Source organism: Magallana gigas, chromosome 4 (assembly GCF_963853765.1).
Source record: "Magallana gigas chromosome 4, xbMagGiga1.1, whole genome shotgun sequence".
NCBI lineage: Eukaryota > Metazoa > Mollusca > Bivalvia > Ostreida > Ostreidae > Magallana > Magallana gigas.
This window is the reverse complement of record NC_088856.1, coordinates 249495-271324: the sequence shown is the minus strand read 5'-3', so window position 1 is coordinate 271324 and position 21830 is coordinate 249495. Positions and strand designations below refer to the sequence as shown.

Sequence of the window (21830 nt, the reverse complement as noted above, 5' to 3'; positions counted from 1 at the left end):
TTGAAGATCAGAAGTACATTAGTACATGAATCTAGCGCCGTAAAGGGTAGAATCTGTGGGTTCTGGATTTGGGACTTATACAGTGAACGAAGTTAGTAACGCATGCATATTAATGACTAAAAGTCGTCTATCATTGGTCAATGAGACATATATACCTAGTCACTAAGAACAAGAGGCCCATGGGCCACATCGCTCACCTGAGGAACAATAGGTATGATAAAATCAGCTTAATGGAGTCATAATACAAACTATCTGGACAATGTACAATAATACATGTAGATCCTGTATAAATAAAATCCATTTTCCCCTGGATATTCTTATGTTTATAATCATTAGTCCCTTTTCTAACAAGATGATTTTATAGTCTTATCATATGTTGAGTATTGCAGTTCTCAAAATGATCCTTAACAATAGTTTATATATTAGATATAAACGTACATCAAACTATGAACCTTCTCGGGAGGCCAAAGAATTGTCCTGGGGCCAAAGTCTTAACAATTATAAAGAAACATCTGGCTGATTAGTTTCTGAGAAGATTTTTAAAGATTTACCCTATATATTCCTTTGTTAAATTTTGACCCCCCCATTGTGGCCCCACCCTACCCCTGGGGATCATGATTTTCACAACCATGAATCTACACTACCTGAGGATGCTTTCACACACGTTTCAGCTTTCCTGGCTGATTAGTTTCTGAGAAGAAGATTTTTAAAGATTTACTCTGTTTATTCCTATCTAAAACATCGACCTCCCATTGTGGCCCAAACCTACCCCCAGGGTTATGATTTTCACAAATTTGAATCTACACTACCTGAGGATGCTTCCACACAAGTTTCAGCTTTCCTGGCTAATTAGTTTCTGAGAAGAAGATTTTTAAAGATTTACTCTATTTAATCATATGTTAAACTTCGACCCCCCATTGTGGCCCCATTCTACCCCCAGGGGTTATTATTTTCACAACTTTGAATCAACACTACCTGAGGATGCTTCCAAAGAAGTTTCAGCATTGCCGGCTGATTAGTTTCTGAGAAGAAGATTTTTAAAGATTTACTCTATATATTCCTATGTTTAACTTCGATCCCCCATTGTGGCCCCACCCTTCCCCCGGGGGTCATGATTTTCACAACTATGAATTTACACTACCTGAGGATGCATCCACAAAAGTGTCAGCTTTCCTGGCTGATTAGTTTCTAAGAAGAAGATTTTTAAAGATTTACTCTATATATTCCTATTTTAAACTTCGATCCCCCATTGTGGCCCCACCCTACCCCCGGGGGCCATGATTTTCACAACTATGAATCTACACTACCTGAGGATGCTTTCACACAAGTTTCAGCTTTCCTGGCTGATTAGTTTCTGAGAAGAAGATTTTTAAAGATTTACTCTGTTTATTCCTATCTAAAACATCGACCTCCCATTGTGGCCCAAACCTACCCCCAGGGTTATGATTTTCACAAATTTGAATCTACACTACCTGAGGATGCTTCCACACAAGTTTCAGCTTTCCTGGCTAATTAGTTTCTGAGAAGAAGATTTTTAAAGATTTACTCTATTTAATCATATGTTAAACTTCGACCCCCCATTGTGGCCCCATTCTACCCCCAGGGGTTATTATTTTCACAACTTTGAATCAACACTACCTGAGGATGCTTCCAAAGAAGTTTCAGCATTGCCGGCTGATTAGTTTCTGAGAAGAAGATTTTTAAAGATTTACTCTATATATTCCTATGTTTAACTTCGATCCCCCATTGTGGCCCCACCCTTCCCCCGGGGGTCATGATTTTCACAACTATGAATTTACACTACCTGAGGATGCATCCACAAAAGTGTCAGCTTTCCTGGCTGATTAGTTTCTAAGAAGAAGATTTTTAAAGATTTACTCTATATATTCCTATTTTAAACTTCGATCCCCCATTGTGGCCCCACCCTACCCCCGGGGGCCATGATTTTCACAACTATGAATCTACACTACCTGAGGATGCTTTCACACAAGTTTCAGCTTTCCTGGCTGATTAGTTTCTGAGAAGAAGATTTTTAAAGATTTACTCTATATATTCCTATGTTAAACTTCGATCCCCCATTGTGGCCTCACCGTACCCCGGGGGTCATGATTTTCACAACTTTGAATCTACACTACCTGAGGATCCTTCCACACAAGTGTCAGCTTTCCTGGCCGATTAGTTTCTGAGAAGGAGATCTTTAAAGATTTATTCTATATATTCCTATGTAAAACTTCGATCCTTCATTGTGGCCCAACCCTACCTCCGGGGATCATGATTTTCACAAATTTGTATCTACATTACCTGATGATGCTTTCACACAAGTTTCAGCTTTCCTGGCTGATTAGTTTCTGAGAAGAAGATTTTTAAAGATTTACTCTATATATTCATTTGTTAAACTTCGACCCCCCCATTGTGGCCCCACCCTCAGGTGAGCTAAAAAGGTTAAGTTTACAATACAATAAGTTGTTAAAGTTGGTTTCTGGAAGAACAGACTTTGAAAATTTTCTTAATAAATATTGACAAATATTTTACTTTTTTAAGCTTTAGTTTTTAAGATCTGTGTACAAACATAGAATTGTGAGCAAATCGCTGTATCTTGCTTATAATTCGAAGCTTAACACTCAAATATGGTTAGTAAATAGAAATTGTAAACAATTAAACACAAGAAACATGCACTACATGTATAACAAATAAAGAACACAATTTATTTTTTCGAAATGAATCATATATATATACATGTATATACCTACATATTTCCGTCAGCGATATCAAACTCTATTTAAACTGAATAAACTCGAAAAAATGCCGAGCATCTCAACAAAACCTATTGCATTAATCTACATGTACCATTACGCAAAAGATAATGCCGAATTACCGATAGAATGAATTGTATTTCAGTACCCGTCCCCTACATCCGATTTTGCTTAATTTGCGCAGGTAAACAATTAACTGTTTGATTTACCGAAGTCTCTGTTTGATTTGATACGTAAAAATCACGAAATACAGACGATAGTTTCCAGGTTACAAAGCATAATGAGAACGAAACGAAAATCAGAACAAGCTAACACCAACGTCATGTGTGAAAACTGTCAACGCATTGAAATATTTAGCCTCAATTTACTTCACAAAATCGGCACCAATATATTTTGTATGTTTCAAAATTTCCCTTCATACGCGAACTGTTGCACAACAAGCAAATTCATCATAGTCAGATCGACCCTTTTTCGTATAATGTCATGGCTGCTTTAAACAAAGAACCTCGTTTTAGAAGTACGGAATCATTTTACCGGATGCCGAACCCGAAGCTATTAAACTGATTGAAACACGCATTTCCTTTATTATTATTTTCGTAATAACTCAGATTTGAAACAAAATTTCCACTTAATTTTTGCAATTTATATTTTCCTTCCCATAAGGATAATTTATGCTAAACTATGTTGAATTTGCCTCGGTAGTTCTTGAGAAGAAGATTTTTAAAAATGCACCCCCCTTTTTCTACAGTTTCAAGGTTTTCTCCGCTTTGAATACAGATCAAACTTTTATTTCTGCAATTTATATTCGCCCTCCCATAAGGATGATTTGTGCCAAATTTGGTTGAAATTGGATAAGCGGTTTTAGAGAAGAAGTTTAAAATGTAAAAAGTTTACAGACGGACAGACGGACAGACGGACGGACAGACGGACGACGGACAAAATGTGATCAGAATAGCTCACTTGAGCTTTCAGCTCAGGTGAGCTAAAAACCATGTGACATATCACAACATTCACACGGGCATTCATTCATTCATTCATTCATACATACAGCAATGCGTTCTATCAGCAATGCGCGCTTATGAACATTAAATAAATAAATATATATGAACTGTGACATATATTTATACTATTGTAACAATAAAATGCATTCTTTTAATTGTGATATGAAGGTGGCGACTTTGCAGAAAAAATGTGATACAAATATCTGAAAAAAAAATAATTTTCGGCACAATTAATTGAACGTCATGCAGATTTAATACAAATAAAAACCCAAAATCAAAACAAGATAATTTTATAACTTATTCTTATTTATAAAAAAAAAGTTACAAAAACAATCTACGCGTATTAAAAGTGTGTTCCACCTTTGCAACATAGGAAATGCATAGTTATTTTTCACATATCTGAGAAATGTATATTTAAGCTAGTGTCTTAGATCTTTGTAGCTTATTTTCTCTTTTTGCTGTCTCCTTTTTTCAAATTTGTATTTACAGTTGTAGATGTAGTATAACCAATTAATGATTTAAAAGTCATTGAAATAAGCAGTGCTCTCGCTTATTTTAATATGAAAATCTTCAAAAAATACAACAGTTTACCATAAGTAATATACATTAGTGAATCGCAACATAAAATGAAATATTCTATTAAGTAATTGCAACATTTTATGTGATTTATATAGATTCAAAATACGATATAATATTTATTAACATAGAATTAAGTTTGATTATATGATATATTTTACGATTTGAAAGAAAATAGACACATATATCATATATCACATATATCACATTGTATAAAAGCAAAACATTAAATTTCTTGTGTCATTATGATATTAACAATGATTTTGTTAAATATAAAGTTCTTGGTCTCATGCAGGTAATGACCTCCGTAAATAAAGAATACCTATGTTGACAAGATTCGATTATACTACATGATTCATTCCACCTTACACCGGTCAATTGGACTAAGGAATTATTTGAGATGTGAAGTAACTAAGACAAATACAATATCCAGGAGCATATACACAAAATGTAATTTGACAATGCGATAAAAGGTCCTTTTCTGCCACTATCCATCAATGTTTAATATAAGTTTTTATTAAGTGGCGTCAAACATGGCGGTGCCTATGTAAGATCGGAATACAGTAGCCTTTTGCACAATTCTGTGAAAATGGATTCTACTGTTAAATCAATTAAACGATTATCTTTTAAAGGTCGGTAGCGGGTTTAAAATTTTGCACCCTCTGCGCAGGGTATTGCGCATTACTGTCGTAAAACGCAAATGTAAAGTAAAATGTTCAAATATAAAGGTTATCTTGTGTAACGTTTTTATGTTAAAAAATGATATTTAGTGTAAAGAATCGTTAGAATAATGTCAGAAGTATTTTAATCATCTCGCCGCTTCTTCAAAATCGACGTTATTGTCGTCGGAATCAACGTCTTACGATGACGTCAGTTGATACTCTGACGTAACAATTGACAAAAATAAACGTCGTGCACTTTCTATTGCAGCGTCAATAATTTAAATCAAATTTATAATTTGCAAAATAAAAACATATACGCGATCCTTCTACGTTTTGTGTGAGTGGAAAGGTATTTTTCTTCTACTATGAAAAATTGAATTTGATTCGTAAACATCTTCTTTCTTTTTTTATACATTTCTATATGTAAAATGGCTGGCACGGCACGTTTATAGAATCAAACTATGAGGGCGGATAGCCTAAAAACCATCCGGTTAATTTCGTTTTAATTTGGCAAAAAGTTTACTAATACGTTAACCTTTCATAGCTGAAAATTAGAAGAAAATCGTATGTTTGTAATTTTTTAAATATGAAATTGAAAATGAAAACCCTCATTTTCCTATATAATTCTATATAGAATGTTGGTGATGAATCGGACATACGACCAAAATTTGAGCGCGGCAAACAGATAAACTATCCGGTCAATTTACTTTATATTTTGCACATAGTTTTCTCATAAGTTGGCATTTCACTGTAAAAAAAATTAAAGGAAATCGTATGTTTGAAACATTTTCCCCCGAGACTCCTTAAAAGTCAAGGTTGAATAATTTAGAAGTTAAGAGTTGACAAACATTTCCAATAGATGGACTGACTGTTTCTGATAACTCATTTCATTACTGGTATGAGGTCTTGTATTCTCTTCTTGTTTATTTTTAATCACCACAGAATGTCAAGGCATGCTACAAAGTTGACTTGCAAATGAGTGACTAAACCTGCTTTGCAATAATAGTGTGTATTGATCAGTAAGTCTGCCTACAGTTAGTCATGTTACCTTGTCAGCAAAACCCAATATAACTGCTCAATGAGGTGAATAAACGCTTTGGTAAATAAGTGCATAATGTCCAGTCTCTCAGTATAACTTTCCTAAAATTGCTAATTTAATTTTTGAAACTCTGTAGCTTCTAGGAAATGTCTTAAAAATTTGCAGAAGTTTCTTGTTAATTTCTTCCTCTATACATGTATGTCATGCTCTTGCAAAAGCAACTTCACTGAAATCCCTCAACAGAATATTATGAAAATGTGTTGTCTTTTAACTGAATTTGTCTTCCGGTGATACCTCTTGTCCTACATATAAATTATATAAACTATATGTAGAATCAATTTGATAAGCCATTCCCAGTACCACAAATTCTTAACTAATGATTTCAATTGTAGTCACATGCAGAAAAAATTGAAATATTAATTCTTTGAAATTTATATTTATAATTAAGACGTTATGGAACACCTTTCAATATTAGTCATTTCTTGTATATCTCTTACAATTTTATGCGATTTTGATATATCCTATAAGAATTCAGTGCAATGCTATGAGATTTGAATGCTAAGCTATAAGAAATTGAAATGAAGGGCTTCATGATATGGTATGCTATGCTATTAGATTTGAGCAAAAAACGCCTCCATACACAGAAGAATTCTGAAAATTTCGAAGTAAAATGATCAGAAGCCAAAGTTTACCACAAATCTGCATTGTGAAGATTAATTCTTTTAATGAAAGCATTTAAAACGGAGTTGTATGCTATGCTATGACGAATGAGAAGCTATGAGATTGAATGCTATGGTATTAGATTCCAATGCTATGGGATGAGATTCCAATGCTATGGGATGAGATTCCAATGCTATGCAATGGAATTCCAATGCTATGCTATGGTATATGTTGTAAAAGATATGCTTGTAATGACTGTAATATGGATAATAGAACACAAAAAAAAAATACTTTCTCAGTTTTAGAATTTTCAAATTTCACAATGTTTGACCAAAAAAAAGACTAGTTTTAAAAATTTTTGAAAGGTAAAAAGTATAAAAGCCCAAGTAGGATTCATATAATGACTTACAGATTTGCAGTTAACGTTCTAACCAATTGCGCTATGCTGTTAGGTAACAATTTCAGGAAAGAAAAGAGTTATAACATTATACATGTACTTGATTTTGTTGTTTATTTCGATCAGAAATGTTACAATATGAAGGTGTCCCATAGCACCTTAATTAATCTGTTAAATTTTTTACTGTGTTGTTTGCATGTGGCCATATTCAATTCTGTTGGGGATGTGACCATTTCAATGAAAAAACGTGATATAAGTAAAAATTACACTGATCAAAAGAGGGATAACTCTACTAAAGAGTATTGGTGACAATTTTGACACTATATATTAATAATTGAATGCCCGACATTAAAGAAAATGAAATTGTCAAAGATTGAACTTGTTTGAAAATAAAACCAGGTCCGGATGCCGACACCAGTATAGCATAAGCTTCCCCCTACTTCGCTTCGGTGAGCTAAAAAATATATTGGGTAAACAATCCATGCTTACCGCCCCTTGTTCTTTCCAGTGGTGATGTCATTCTGTATCAATACACAGTGATACAAATGTCAAAAGTTTCCTTGCAGATAAAAATAACACGACAATTTTGTTTTTTTTTAAATCATAAAATGTCCTTGTATTTAGGTCCCGCTAATATAATACAAACTAAAAACAAAAGACACTATGCTTTTTTTTTTACATAGAATCAAAATCAATGATATTGCACAAAAAGTGTTGATAAGATAAACTTATCATTAAATCACAAGTAATATGATGTACATAATGATGAATCAAGTGTTGTCCTAAGTAATATCATTGACAACTGATATTTTTCCCCTCTGTAAATCTGTTCCTGTTAAATCTGTTTTGATAAGTTTTGTTGTCAACATACCTGGCATTTTTTATTTCGTATTAACTTCACAGTCTTTCAATTTAAAAAAACTGTCTCTTAAATGGTGCCATTACCATTTACTCTTTCTCTTTCCTCTCTTGTCCATTTTGTGCCAACAATTTATCAACTCGCTTTTATAAACTTTTTAGTCTTCGGTTATGTTGTTAATAAAAACTGTCTCTTAAATGGTGCCATTACCATTTACTCTTTCTCTTTTCTTCCTTGTCCATTTTCCGCAGCCATTTTTTCAACCTGTTCTTCCATGTAGTCGTCAGCAAAATCTGCTGTCTGCTTCAAAGCTTTCAAAATCAAGATATCGATATTCTGATCCAAAATGGTTTCACTTTCGTAGTTTTTGATTGGTAAAACAAAACCACGTGGTAGTCCCATGACGTCTGCTATCTTATCCACGGCTTCACGGACCGCTGAACTGTGGAACATGTGACCGGCATCCTCCTCCACCATTGGACAGACTTTGTCTAGCTTTGTCAGGTACGCCACTTGAGGGATGTCTGCATTGTTAAAAAAAGAACTGTACGTGAGACAAAGTAATTTGACTACATTGTTATCCATGATGACTAATACAAAACTAGGCTGACTAATGATATTATACATGTACAATTGTTTAGTCATTAAAGACAAAACAATATCCATAAATGCATTAGAAAATTCATAATTTCAATCTTTTAAATATGTGCAAGTTGTATTTACTTCTCTGGTTCATCCGACTCTGCATTGCTTTCATTTGTTTGAGGATTTTCTCTGGGATTACATCAATAGTACTTCCGTCCACTACAAAAGCCACGCAGTGAATCCTGTCCCCGAGATGAGGGTTCCTGATGAACCCAAACGTCTCTGTAGTGAACGGTGCTGAGGGGTTAAACTGAAAATAAAGATTGTTTCATTGGACTACTGAATACAGGGAAATATTTGCTCCGTTTTATTTTCGCCCCCTTCGCCCTCGTTGTCAGCGGGCGAATTTAAGACGATGCGAATCCCAATGTCTCATTTCAAATCATGGTATTAAACGCAAATGTGTCTGGGCGAATTCAAGACGGAACGAAACTGTTTGAAAGTGTAGAAGGGAAAAAATAAACTGGTATACAGTATTTGTTTTACCATTCCATTTCAAAAGTAGTTTCTCTTTTAAAGTTATATACATTAGGCCTCCAGTCTTTGGGGGTCCTATGGTGAAAATTTCATTTCTGAAGTATATTACCTTTCCCTTAAGACAAGTTGATTCAATTTAACAAAAAAAAACTGAGGAGAGCGTACCTACATGTATAACTTCTACCTGCCCCCACTTCTCTAACATATCTGGTATCTGTACTAACATACCTGGTATCTGTCCGGTATGTTGCCGTCCAGTATGTGAGATATCTCCTGGGAGTCGATTGCAAAGTCCTCCTCCAGACCGCGGGTGTCACACAGGCGAATCTTCAGAGTCTGACCAGAGTTATGGTCCTTGACGTTATACTTGCGGTACTGAAATAAATTATCTATGTTTTACCATGATAATATTCTCTTAAAATCTTTATCTAAAGACAAGTCTTAAAAGTCAAACAAGCCTTTTCCTGTCATGTTAAAAAAAAACCAGTTAAAATTTTGGATTTAAAAAAAATAACAATGAAATGTTTTTGTTGTTGATTGAACCAGAAGGGACTTAATTCGTGCATTGTGCACTTATAAATTTGAATTTTTAATCTTACGACAGTGGTGAGGCTATGCTCAAAGCTTCCACTCCGCGCCTTGCTGGTGATTTTCCCTCGGAATATTGAGTTGACCGAGTTAAAGAAGCTGGATTTTCCCGCACCAATCTGACCAATCAGGAGGATGTTTGCTGCTGTGACACCTGTCTCACTGTCCGGTCCATAGTCCACCAGTTCTTCCTTAAGTTTATTTGCCGTCTTTATAAATTAAATATTTAATCAATTGGATATAAATTAAATCAGTAAATTGAATAAATAAATTAATGAGCTATCAAGTAAATTCTATTTCTACCAACATATTTTTAAACAGAATCAACCACTTTTGAATTCAAAGAAAATAATGCTTTATATATTATTTATGGTGCAAATACAAAATACAATAAAAAAATCACATTGCAATTAAATTCCTTCGCTGTTATGTTTGGCTTACTGACTACCAGTGTTGTAAAGCAGCATCCCCCCACCCCCATAGAAACTTTAATTCTCCCAAGAAAACTTGCTACTTGCGTTTGGGGGATAATGGGGTAATGAATTTTGCAATCTTTGACCCTTTTTTCTCAAAAAGATACACACCAGTCCAAATTTGCCAAGTAGTTTTGATACAAGCTATAGCTTTTACCACCCAGTATTATGAGTACCGGTAATCAATGTTTTCTCAGATATCGCTAATTATTGCTATGAATGGTTCATCATAAACATGACCCCATGAAGAAAATATTTATTTTTTAGTGGGAAAATCTACGATACAATTTATTCGGTGAGGGATTGCCATCATAATATGTGCAAAACTAAATTCTGCACCTCTGCATTAAACTCTGGAAACTTTCTCCATGGTTTGTCTAGAAGTGAAGATTCAGCCATCTTAAATTTTGTTTTCTTTGGATCAGGTCTATCTGCAAAAAAATCCATAACATATTGTTACAGTTATTCCATCCTTTTTCTTTTTTTTTAAACTGATTATTTAATAAAATAAAATTCAAAAATTATCTCCCATATTTTCTATCCACTTATTTGTTAATGACCATTCAAACCTTTTTATTTACATCAATTAGGAAACATACAACACCGCTGATTATCATACACAATGGATCTGAAAGTGAATTGAGCATGCAAATTTTAAAGAAAGATTTAAAACCACCAAGGCAAGGATTGCATGGTTCTAGTCCAAATGGTAAGCTTTCTTTCTATAGTGCACATAAAAGCAGTAACTTTTTCCTCCTGAAATCGTTTCTTCCAAAAGAAATTTTCTTTAAATTATCTTAAAGGAAAAAGAAAATTAAAGCATAGAATAGAAATGAAGATCTACCTAAGACTTGATAAACTTCCAGATCAGTCACTTGGAGATTGTTGTTAGTGATTGAGGTGCTGTTTTGACCGTTTAAGCTGTAATAACTCCCTATTGAATTGACAGAGCCATTCAGAGAAAAATATTTTCCTGAAGAGTTGATGGTTCCCGTAAAAGTTATCATGTCAGAGCCAGCTCCAAATGATGGACCATAACCTTCTACACCAAATCCAGCATACGTTGGCTGACTGATTGGAAACTTCAGTGGATTGGATGACCCATTATACTGCAACCGGAAGAGGAAGGCGTTCGGGTCGTTTATGTAAGCACTATTAGACTTCCAGCTCTGAGACAGGTAGCCGCCGTATATTGTGTTGTTTGTGTTGTACAGGACTGTTACCGTGGCGCCCTGACTGTCACACTTCTGGTGAAACGTCGTGGCCGAACACCCGTCCCTGCTGATTTTGTACAACAACCGGAAGTGACAGGGCTTACCGATCCACGTGACCAGCTGATCTCTGTATTTCTGATTCAACAGTTCCGTCATATTTTCAGAAATGGAATTAGACTAAAAATAGCATTAATTTTATAAGACATCACTAAATTTTTTTTTAAATAGTTTTTGCATTGAATGGTGATTAAATATATAAATTAATTACATGTAATTTGTTTTTGGGCTATATTTGAAACAAATTTTTTTAATATGTGCAAGAATAATTGCATGATTTCACCAATATATATTTACATTTGCAAATATGCTACCTTATATGAACCTATAAAATAGCGAAAACGTTCAATTCTGTATGAACATTTTCGTGACGTCACAATGATAACTGGACGCGCTAATCGCTTGACGGTTGCAATAGCACCGTTATATTAATGATTCTGAACGTTTTGCCATTCTCAAACGTAAATATAAGTAATAAACAGCAATGTTAAAAAGTTCACCAGGATATGAACTTGGTTGGTACGTGATCAAATCTTCTGAGAAGCCTTAAATTGTTGTTTATTTCTTAAATAAGAAAGGGGGAAATTCCATGCAAAGTTAGATTACTTTGGAATTTCATTATAATTTAACACTTGTATAAATTATCATTCTTAAATTGTTTTCCTTTTTTTACATGTATATATGAACTACACTGCATTGTAACTTCTTCAGATCCAGCATATGTATTTGCACCACTCAAACTGTTGTTTTCCATTTATAGAATTTTCATTTAAATATTCATAGATTAAATTTCTTTTATCATGTTTATAGTTATACAAAGTTTGTCAATTATTTTCTTTTTCCGTATATATTTCACTGAAAACAAGACTTATTTTAAAACCGTTTTCTGTTATTATAGCAGAAATATATTGATTGTAATTACATGTGTATGTCAAATCACAAGCTGTACTTTATACTTATTTTGTTAAATATCATCATCTTTTATGTCGGTAGTAATATAATATATAGGCACGGCTTCACTGGTCTCTAACTTCCTTGAAAATTCTGTAGCCTCCAATCTCCGATTAAACCAGTAAACAAACATGTCAAGCTATAGTATCTCTCCTTCAAGGTCCTTTCTCAAAATGGAGACAGATTCACAAAATTGGGTCAGGAGCAGAACTTTGCATGCCAACCAATTAAAATGCACCTGACCTAAAAACTTTTCAGCTATTTATGTGAAAGGGAAAGTTAAGGGAAACTCCTGGATTATGACATTAAAGAAATTATAGACCGGAAAAACTTTATTAAATTCTTAAAAAAGACATACCTACTCACTCTTATTGTAAGGCACTTTTATCAAAGAGTGTTTTTTTAAGCTTGGCCTTGTACAACTTATCAAGGAACAGAACCATGTTTAGTAATTTGGGCTATTTGGATCATGGATATTATCTACCAATTAGGTAGTTCAGTGGTAAGTCTCCTGACCACAAGGGTCACGGGTTCGATTTCTGTTTTCAATATTTTTATGTGCACTGCTCATTCCTTCTTTCCTAATACAAATGCATCAATTACTGTAATGGGCGTCAGAAAGATTTTTGAAAGATTATCTTAGAATAAACCAACTACGGGGTAGGTGACAAAGTGGACATAATAAGTCATTAATTTGCTTGGGATTTATTACTCGAAATTGGTTATAAATATATTTGAAGTCTAAAATTTTTTCTAGAAAATATTTTTGAAAATTTTTAAAATAAATCTGCATAATGTATTTCAAATACAATAACTTTTGGTTAGCAAGTTTTCCTACAAGTCTATAGTTTTTCAGATTGATCTTCAAGACCAATCTCCCTAACAGTGGGGTTAAAGAAAAAGTTCTTAACCAAAAGTAGTCATATTTCTATCTAAAGAGTGAATAGACCCCTTCACAGTAGCTGCAGTACTGCTCTTTTGCAGGGCAAAATGACATTGTTTGGTGAAATATGACGCAATGTCAATTGTTTCATTTAAGTCATTTAATTATCTACTTACTAAATCTTCGCAAAGTACCGTTATATCAATTTGCCCTGCAAGAGAGCAGTACCGCAGTTATCGTAAAGGGGTCTATTATTTAAGGAATGAAGTCAATATTTATTAGTTTTATACGATATAAAATGGTTTGGGGCAGCTTATGCTTTATAAACCGCGAAGCTAAAACTAATAAATATTGACTTCATTTCTTATAATTTAATTTTTGTGTCTATTAATTGTTGATAAAAACAGTCGTTTGATCTTTAAAATGACATTAAATTGTACAAAATTCAAGGCGGATTGATACGTTTTGACGTTAGTCTTACTATGACTTAGGCAACTTTATTTTATACGATATAAAACCATTTTTTAGCCAATCAGAAAGCGTGTTACAACCAGAATTAAATTATTCCATTTATTATCACCTTATTCATTATACCATCAGGGTTATATTATCCGGGACTGGCCAATGCTATTGTAACCCATGTAATTGTAGCAGGAATGGTTCAATTTACGTTATGTATATTCCCTATTTGCCCCTCCTTTTGTTTATAATAATATTTGGAAGTTTCTAGTTTATATACTTACTTCCGTTGATACTATAAATAGGTTTGTTTTGACATATAGATCAATAAAAATCCTTCACACGTGTTCGATCATCATAGGAAATATCCAGTTTTTGTTTATACTTTAATATACCGGAAGTAACCCTTTTCGGGTGGTGCTAATTACAGTCAAAGGTCATACCCCTACAGTCTATTCACTAGATTTAACGTTATATTTTTCTATTGTCGTTGTTTTCTATATAAAGTCCTGAAATTCATAGTTTCTTGGGGACTTGTTAAGCATTGATTTGCTGTAAGTTTCTCACTTCTCTAACATGGTTTATTAGATATTTAACAGGTTGCACCCGTTAGGAAAATAATTGGATCATTTTGTCGTCGTCATTTGCTCCTGTTGAATTATTTTCGGCCCTTAAACTAAAAGTTAGGTGTTAGGTTCTTATTAAAAGGGATTGTTGTATTAAACCTAGGCCTTTCCCCCGGCTAGGTGGGCTAGCGTTCCCGTACGCTAGGATGGGGGTGATTTTTGTTGATTATTTTGATGGTGGTGTTCATAGGAATTTTTTTATAGTAACATTTTTTGTTGGTCTATAATCGGCAGGAATTTACAATTGTTTATTAAGTCGTAAATAAATATTGTTGTTTGTTGAGACTGGCCTGGTGTTTTTCATTACAGTGTGTTGAACTGTGTCAAAAGATGAAATATATATTATTTAACTTAAAATTAAGACCAAGCAGAATCTCAAATTATAAAGAACCTGGGAAATAAATTATAATACATAGAAAACGGTATACATATTTCAGAGTGTAATTCTGACCTGACCTGTCCTATTACATAGTGGTCCTAGCCAGTTCAAATGTCATTTCCCCGACCATAGTAAACTAAAACCCTATATAGCCTAATTAGACAAGTTACCAAGTGGCGAGCCCGTGTAGACGAATCTTGAAATAGTCAGCTGTTTAGTTAAATATACCCAGGCCCAGTCTACCGGGTGTTGCTAAAACGCGGAACGGAAAACGGAACGGAAAGCGGAACGGAATGGAAAATATCATCACGTTTATCGCTTAAAAAGGGTATAGACTGGCCAGAAACGATTTACTTTGTATCTTTTATTTATATCTAATGAATGATTATCAACATGTTGTTATCTTATTAATATTCATAAGAATGTCGATCAATTATAGCATCGTATTCATTCGGCTTTAGTTGAGTACGGAAACGGAAAAATCAAATGTATACGAATTGTCAAACATTAACATGATTAAACGAGCAAATTAGCTATAACTTTTTACTTATTTTTCTTATATGGTATTGCTGGCATATCACCGTAACGTACGCAGTTAGTGAAGGCGTTTTATGCGTGTTTTGAGTATTTTTATATTTCAAATATGATGTACATGTATATACTTACATCAAAATTGAATTTTCGGTGTTCTAGACGATATTTTATCATACAGACGATACAGTATCATTGAGATGGAAGTAAAAAAAACCGTAGGACTGACGACATTAAAAATTAAAATACAGTAAACATTAAAATACCCGGTGATTTGTGAAACTAGTAATTTATGAAACTAGTATTTTTAGCAATGCAATTTTGTTTATGTTTGCATTACTAAGCAGTTGTTTATTCCAGCAGCTATATACATATGATCCGCATAGAGAGCTCTATACGTTGCCTGGTTTGATTTTTCGATTATATATTGGGACTATAGTCTGTCGATCCCAAAATATTCATGCAGCACATTTGGACGATTTATAATGGAAAATGTTGACATCTTTTCTCCATTTGGAAGTCACTCAGAAGACCTTGCACAATTTTTCAACACTATCATCTGGGTCTGTTGAAATGCAAAACCCCGTAGACTTCTTTATTTTTAGCCGTGTATTTATACCAGCTGATAAGCTAGAGAGGACGTTTTAAAGAAAGAATAATGAGAATGTTTAATGCTTCTAAAAGAGAATTGCTTGAACCCTGATGTATATATAAATATACAGCAAAAAGTGAATCGAGGATATTTTGGGACAGAATATAGTGGTCAATGCATGTACTGTTAATTTTGAGGAAATAAATATTCCTGAATAAATAATCTAATATTGCTAATCTTTCAAAAAAAACCTAAAAAGGTACATAAAGTATATCGTTTTAGCATGCTTAACAATTATGTTCTCCTTCGTTTCACTCATCCGAACATAAAGTATTTCTATTCTAAGTATTTTATAAATAACAACAACACAGGTGTTAGAGTGAGTGAGCTATCAACCAGTTTATTCGCCGTAATATACAATCAGCACGCGACTTTAATAGCGATGAACTGGAATTAGGCCCGATAATTGTATATTTCCAAATATATCTACAAAATACAATGTAAATTTTTTATATAAGTACATATCAAGTATACTTCATCATAGGTACATGTTCCTATAAACAAAAAAAAAAAAAATCGTGTTCGAAAGGGTTGATTGCTCTTCGATGACCTGTCTATACCTGATCGGTTCTATATATACTACAGCCAAACAACTACTTGTATAACTGCGCTAAAAGAAGTAGTCCGTAAAAAATACAACTTACAGAAATTTATTTATGTTCTCCTTCGTTTCACTCATCCGAACATAAAGTATTTCTATTCTAAGTATTTTATAAATAACAACAACACAGGTGTTAGAGTGAGTGAGCTATCAACCAGTTCGACACCAAAGGTATACTAATTATGCAATTAAGAAATTAAAGATATCATAATCCAAGATTCAAAGTAACATATAACTTTTCATTAATACTGTCCAAAACATATCCATCTTTTGCATTTTCTGAACGCCATCTACCATGTACTTTAAAGAGTCTGTCTGGAACGTTATTATTAGCTGCTGCTGTAGCTCCCCCACTTCTCAAACTATGCAAACCATATTCTTTGAAATCAACTCCAACAGTTTTAAGAGCATCTAACAAAAGTTCTCTCGCTCTAGTATATGTCAAAGGCTTGTTTATTTTACTCAACCTGTAAACATTTTCTTTCTTAAAAAATGTGACTGCTCTGAAAATAAATTCTTCAGACTGAAACACAAGACCAGTGTACGATATATATTTTTCAAGATAACTAACAGGACATAGTTTATTTCCTGTTTTAGCTATAACGACTATGTTACCTTGTCTAAACACATCTGTTTTACTTTTTTCAATTTTGATTTCAATATGTGAACCAGATTGATGAAACTTAATATCACACATCTTAATATGTACAAGTTCATCGTACCTCAGAAAACCAGCATAACCCACTAGTACCATGCAAACAAGTCTGGAGTGATACAAATTTTCAACCTGAGAAAACTTATCCATAATTTTTTCTAAAATTTCTGGTGTAATAGGTTTCTTCTTAACTATAGGTTTGGACCTTAATCTTTTTCCGCCTTCTAAAATTAAATTCACTAGACTGTTATCGCACGGATTGTTACACAGGTTTATGCAATGAGTCCATTGAATACTATAGTATGCTGCATCAATAACCGCTGCTGAAGAATTGATCTGTATCAAATAAGATAAATAAACTGCGACTGTAGAGGGTGAAGCAGGTAAATCCTGAAAATCAAATGTTCTACACCAAGCCTTGAATTTCAGAAAATAAGTTCTATACTTTTTATAGGTATTTTCAGATCTGCTGTTCAGTACTATATTACCCATTCCCAACACTGTTTCCTTTAGTCTTGGATCTTGAATCTCTCTAATTTCTTTCCAATGTGAGAATGTACATGCAAGCTGAAAATATAAATAATTAAATAATGTTTAAGACATAAAACTATCATAGTACACACTACAATGCCCAATTAAGGCCAAAAAAGAAAAATGCCCAATCTAGGCTGAATTAAACATAATGCCCCATCAAGGCTATATCAAACACAATGCCCAATCAAGGCTAAATCAATCATGTATATGCCCCATCAAGGCTATTAAGTCAATGTGCCCCATAAAGGCTAAATCAAACACAATGCCCCATCAAGGCTAAACAATTCATATGCGCCCCATCAAGGCTAAACAGTTCATATGCCTCATCAAGGCTAAATTAGTCATATTGCCCAATCAAGGCATAATATTATAAAATAAGGAATACCAAAGCAAAAACTTTTCAGAAATCTGTACAATCGATACGAAGTATCAACACGTTACTTTGAAATTGTGGTTCAGCAAATACGCTCTCTTCATGAGACCCTTTCTGAAAAAACATATGAGGCTTATAATATTCCACCCATTCTTTAACAAAATCTTGAAATTTTCCAGAAATTGGTTTAACCAAAATAGGCCAAAATGTTGCTGTCGGCCACTTTGGAACAATAAGAGTCCCTCTTGCTTTGCACAATTTCAAATGATTAATCGTTCTTGCAATCAAATTAATTGGAGGTACAATCCAATTATTACCAACTGACCAGTCAAACCCAAAAGCATCTACTCCTGCTGTATTTGGATTCCAAAATCTGGAATAAAATTTTTCCAATTTATTGTTATTACAATCTGCAAATAAATCATACTCATAAGGACCCCATTTCCTATTAAACAATTCAAAAATATGATCACCCACTGACCAGTCATCAAAATCAAAAATCTTACTGTAAGCATCGGCAATTTCATTCTCATATCTTGGAATCCATTCTGTCTCTAATCTAATTTTGTTCTGCAAACAAACAGTAAAGATTGACAGTGCTAAATTTTGTAATTCTTTGTTCATACTGCCTTTCCCTACAATTCTTACAACATTTTGGTTATCTGTGTACAACTTAACTAACCTATTACTCAACATATTCTTAAGACTTTCTAATGTAATTTGTACAGCTTTAAGTTCTCTCCATGTAGAACTTTGACACCTCTGCTCAGGTGTCCACATGTAATGAACTACAGAATTAAAAGTTCTAACAGAATAACCTGCTCCTGCCGTGTTGCTTGCATCTGTATATAAAATCTGCTCAGGAGGATTATCACTTACAAAATGACACACTCTGGCTAGAAATCTACAATTGTTTAACCAAAACATAATTTCTTGAAGTATATTATCATTGAATAAGATAAGCTGATCCCAAGATAAACATTCTGCTATTGCTATGTGCATGTATCTAGACATAATATAACAAATATTACCAAGGCTAAATGAAAATGAAACAATTTTCCCTGTAACTTTAGCCAACTGTCTTGCTGTAACAGAATTTTTGTTATGAGCAACACATTTAATATCTTCCTGAAATTTTAAATATTTTTCGTCTGGTACTGCAAGAGTTCCATAGTTTGTATTCCATACAAAACCTAACCACTTAATAACTTGCTTAGGTTTAAAATCACTCTTTTCTTTATTCACTACAAAACCTGCACAATGCAAGTCTTTTTCAACTTCCATAGCAACCTTTACACAGGTAGCATAATCTTCAGCTATACCCCATCCGTCATCTAAATAAACAATACATTTAAATCCTTTACATCTTCAAAATTTGACCAAAGGTCTGAGTAACTTTGTAAATAAATATGGAGCACTTGATAATCCAAAAGGTAAACATGTAAAAATAAAATATCTGGTTTTGTTTTCAAACTTCCATGAAAATCCTAGATACTTTTGATGTAATTTATGAATATCAACATGATGATACCCAGACTTTAAGTCAAATTTGTACATGAATCCGTTTTTCATAACCATTTGTAATGCATGCACAATACCTTCCATTTTAAATTTTCTTTTGTCAATACATTGATTAACGTGTCTAAGGTCTAAAATCAACCTACATTTACCTTCCGAGTTAACAGCTACAGATAAAGGATTAACAACAAAAGGTTTATCTGTCTGCTCCTCAACTATTCCTGAAACTAATAACTCATTAATAGCAGACTCCACAAAATCTCTGTGCTGAAATGCAGATTTGTTATTCTTCAGCAACACTGCTATCGGCTCAGTTACAAATGGAATAAAATAACCATACCGTATAACATTCATAATAAAATCTGAAGCATGTATTTGGTTTTCCCAAAAATCTGAATGCATTTTTAAATTGCCTTTAACTTTGGAGGAAGTAGAGTTTTTAAATTCAAACACATTGTACAAAATACAGTCTCTCACCAAGTCATTGTTTGCTGCCTGATGCTGTTGCTGATGCTGTGTTTGTGAAACTGCCGTTTCCCTTTTCCGGACATTTGTTGGCCCAGTGTCCGAACTTGTTGCAGTAGAAGCAGATGTTCCTGGCTGCTGCTCCGCTACTTCCACTTGAAGATGATGCCGCCTTTCTGTACCATTGCTGAGATGAAGTGAACGGCTGATAATAGGGATATCTTCCATACTCTGCTCTGGTGCAACTTGATCCAAAATCCTGCCCATGCGGACGAAAAAACTGTCCCGGAAGTCCCTGCGAATCTTGTCCAGAATACGAACGGTTGTTACGCTCATAAGGCTTCCTGTTGTTGTTTCTTTTCTTTGCTCTAAAAATAGCTTGTCTAAGCTTAGTAGCATCATCAGCATCATCAGTAATAGGGTCATCTTGATATTCTTGAACGACATCCCACCCATACTTGTCGGCAATACGTACAACTTTATTTCTTTTGTTCAAGTCTTTTACAACAGAATTTAAAGCGTCAATTGCAGATTCAACGTTATTGCCTTTTAATAAATTAACTGCTTTAAGAATGTCATGTTCTCTGTCCGAGTTAAATTCAAATTGGATCTTGTTACTTTGAAACTTAAAGTCCGGTACCTTTTTCTCCGTAGATTTTGAAGTCAAATTCAATTCGTTGACAATCTCCTGTTTCTGCCTTCTCAGCACTCTCTCTAGCTTGTCAGAAAAGATATCCAATGCTTCCGCAGTCGTAAAATCATCCATGGAATCTTGAACGGGCCCGTGTTGTGAACCTCTAGGCGCAGCATGAAAAGCCCGCTCTTCTCCCACGTGGCTTGAACTCGTCTCAGTCATAAGTACGGCCAGAAAAAATCGTGTTCGAAAGGGTTGATTGCTCTTCGATGACCTGTCTATACCTGATCGGTTCTATATATACTACAGCCAAACAACTACTTGTATAACTGCGCTAAAAGAAGTAGTCCGTAAAAAATACAACTTACAGAAATTTATATCTATGAGGTAAATAACATTAGATAAGAGTTTCCGTTTTCCCTTCCGTTCCGCTTTCCGTTCCGTTTTCCGTTCCGCGTTTTAGCAACACCCCAGTCTACCATGCAATTAGTATTTCTCTTTCTTTTTATGGACTGCAAGATACTTATAGTTCAATATACCGTAGCTTAACATGCAGTTAGAATTTATTTTTATCATAATTGAAATCAATGATAAAATAATGCATGCCATTGGATAGTAAAAAGAGTTACTTACATACAAACAAAGGTCTCGATTCTGTTGTGAGCTGTGTTCAATGTAATGGCGCCAGCCGCGTTTTACTTTCGATTTACCTTTCAAAGAAAGTCACGATAAATTTTCTTAAAACCGAAAGTGCAAATAGCTAGTTTCTCAAAAACAGAGGTTTTTTTAAACGGTTACGGCGGCGTGGAAGGGCCAGATAAAACAAAAATCTTAGCCTATTTGTTCAGACGAATAACATATTTGTTCGGACGAATCTAAGGATGTGTTCCTATGGGGCGACGTTTTAATATTTTTGAGGTATTTTCTGATATCAGAAAATGATTTTTCGAATTTCTGATATCAGAAAATGATTTTTGATATCAAGAATTCAAATTCTTGATGTCAGAAAATACGATCCATTTTTCGATATAAAGAAATCGATTTTGTGCAAAATATCATTTCCTGATATCAGAAATTCAAACTGGTTTTTTTTATATCGGAAAATACAAATGATTTCTTGAAATCAAAAAAATGATTTTCTGATATCAAGAATTCGATTTTTTGATAT

General features: G+C 33.8%; 2 protein-coding genes across 8 annotated transcripts; both read right to left on the bottom strand.

The window, feature by feature from the left end:
* Window positions 1-7187: 7187 nt before the first annotated feature.
* On the bottom strand, window positions 7188-21431 carry LOC105344777 (interferon-induced protein 44-like). 2 transcript variants are annotated; one of them, XM_066080766.1, is made up of 7 exons: window positions 21300-21431; window positions 10975-11521; window positions 10470-10561; window positions 9669-9866; window positions 9298-9444; window positions 8671-8842; window positions 7188-8471 (listed from the first exon to the last, which is right to left on the bottom strand). In XM_066080766.1, exons 2-7 carry the CDS (start codon window positions 11498-11500, stop codon window positions 8161-8163), a joined length of 1446 nt encoding a protein of 481 aa, XP_065936838.1. In that variant the 5' UTR covers window positions 11501-11521; window positions 21300-21431; the 3' UTR covers window positions 7188-8160. The 2 variants fall into 2 exon arrangements, with proteins under 2 accessions (XP_065936838.1, XP_065936837.1); XM_066080765.1 differs by having other exon boundaries at window positions 21296-21415.
* On the bottom strand, window positions 16203-21251 carry LOC117689419 (integrase/recombinase xerD homolog). 6 transcript variants are annotated; one of them, XM_066080763.1, is made up of 3 exons: window positions 20041-21238; window positions 18552-18615; window positions 16203-17705 (listed from the first exon to the last, which is right to left on the bottom strand). In XM_066080763.1, exons 1-3 carry the CDS (start codon window positions 20482-20484, stop codon window positions 17671-17673), a joined length of 543 nt encoding a protein of 180 aa, XP_065936835.1. In that variant the 5' UTR covers window positions 20485-21238; the 3' UTR covers window positions 16203-17670. The 6 variants fall into 6 exon arrangements, 4 of the variants coding, with proteins under 4 accessions (XP_065936835.1, XP_065936833.1, XP_065936836.1 ...); XM_066080764.1 differs by lacking the exon at window positions 16203-17705 and adding an exon at window positions 17714-18418; XR_010712581.1 differs by having other exon boundaries at window positions 18552-21251.
* Window positions 21432-21830: the final 399 nt, after the last annotated feature.

Coding starts and splice junctions, on each gene's coding strand:
- LOC105344777 (XM_066080766.1), bottom strand. CDS start 11,500: ATGACGGAACTGTTGAATCAGAAATACAGAGATCAGCTGGTCACGTGG. Junction 8,843..9,297: donor ACATACCGGACAGATACCAG/GTATGTTAGTAC, acceptor CTTTATTTTCAG/TTTAACCCCTCAGCACCGTT. Junction 8,472..8,670: donor GAGTCGGATGAACCAGAGAA/GTAAATACAACT, acceptor TTAACAATGCAG/ACATCCCTCAAGTGGCGTAC.
- LOC117689419 (XM_066080761.1), bottom strand. CDS start 20,484: ATGGGTGGGATGTCGTTCAAGAATATCAAGATGACCCTATTACTGATG. Junction 17,706..20,040: donor AGGCAGCAAACAATGACTTG/GTGAGAGACTGT, acceptor TTATATTTTCAG/CTTGCATGTACATTCTCACA.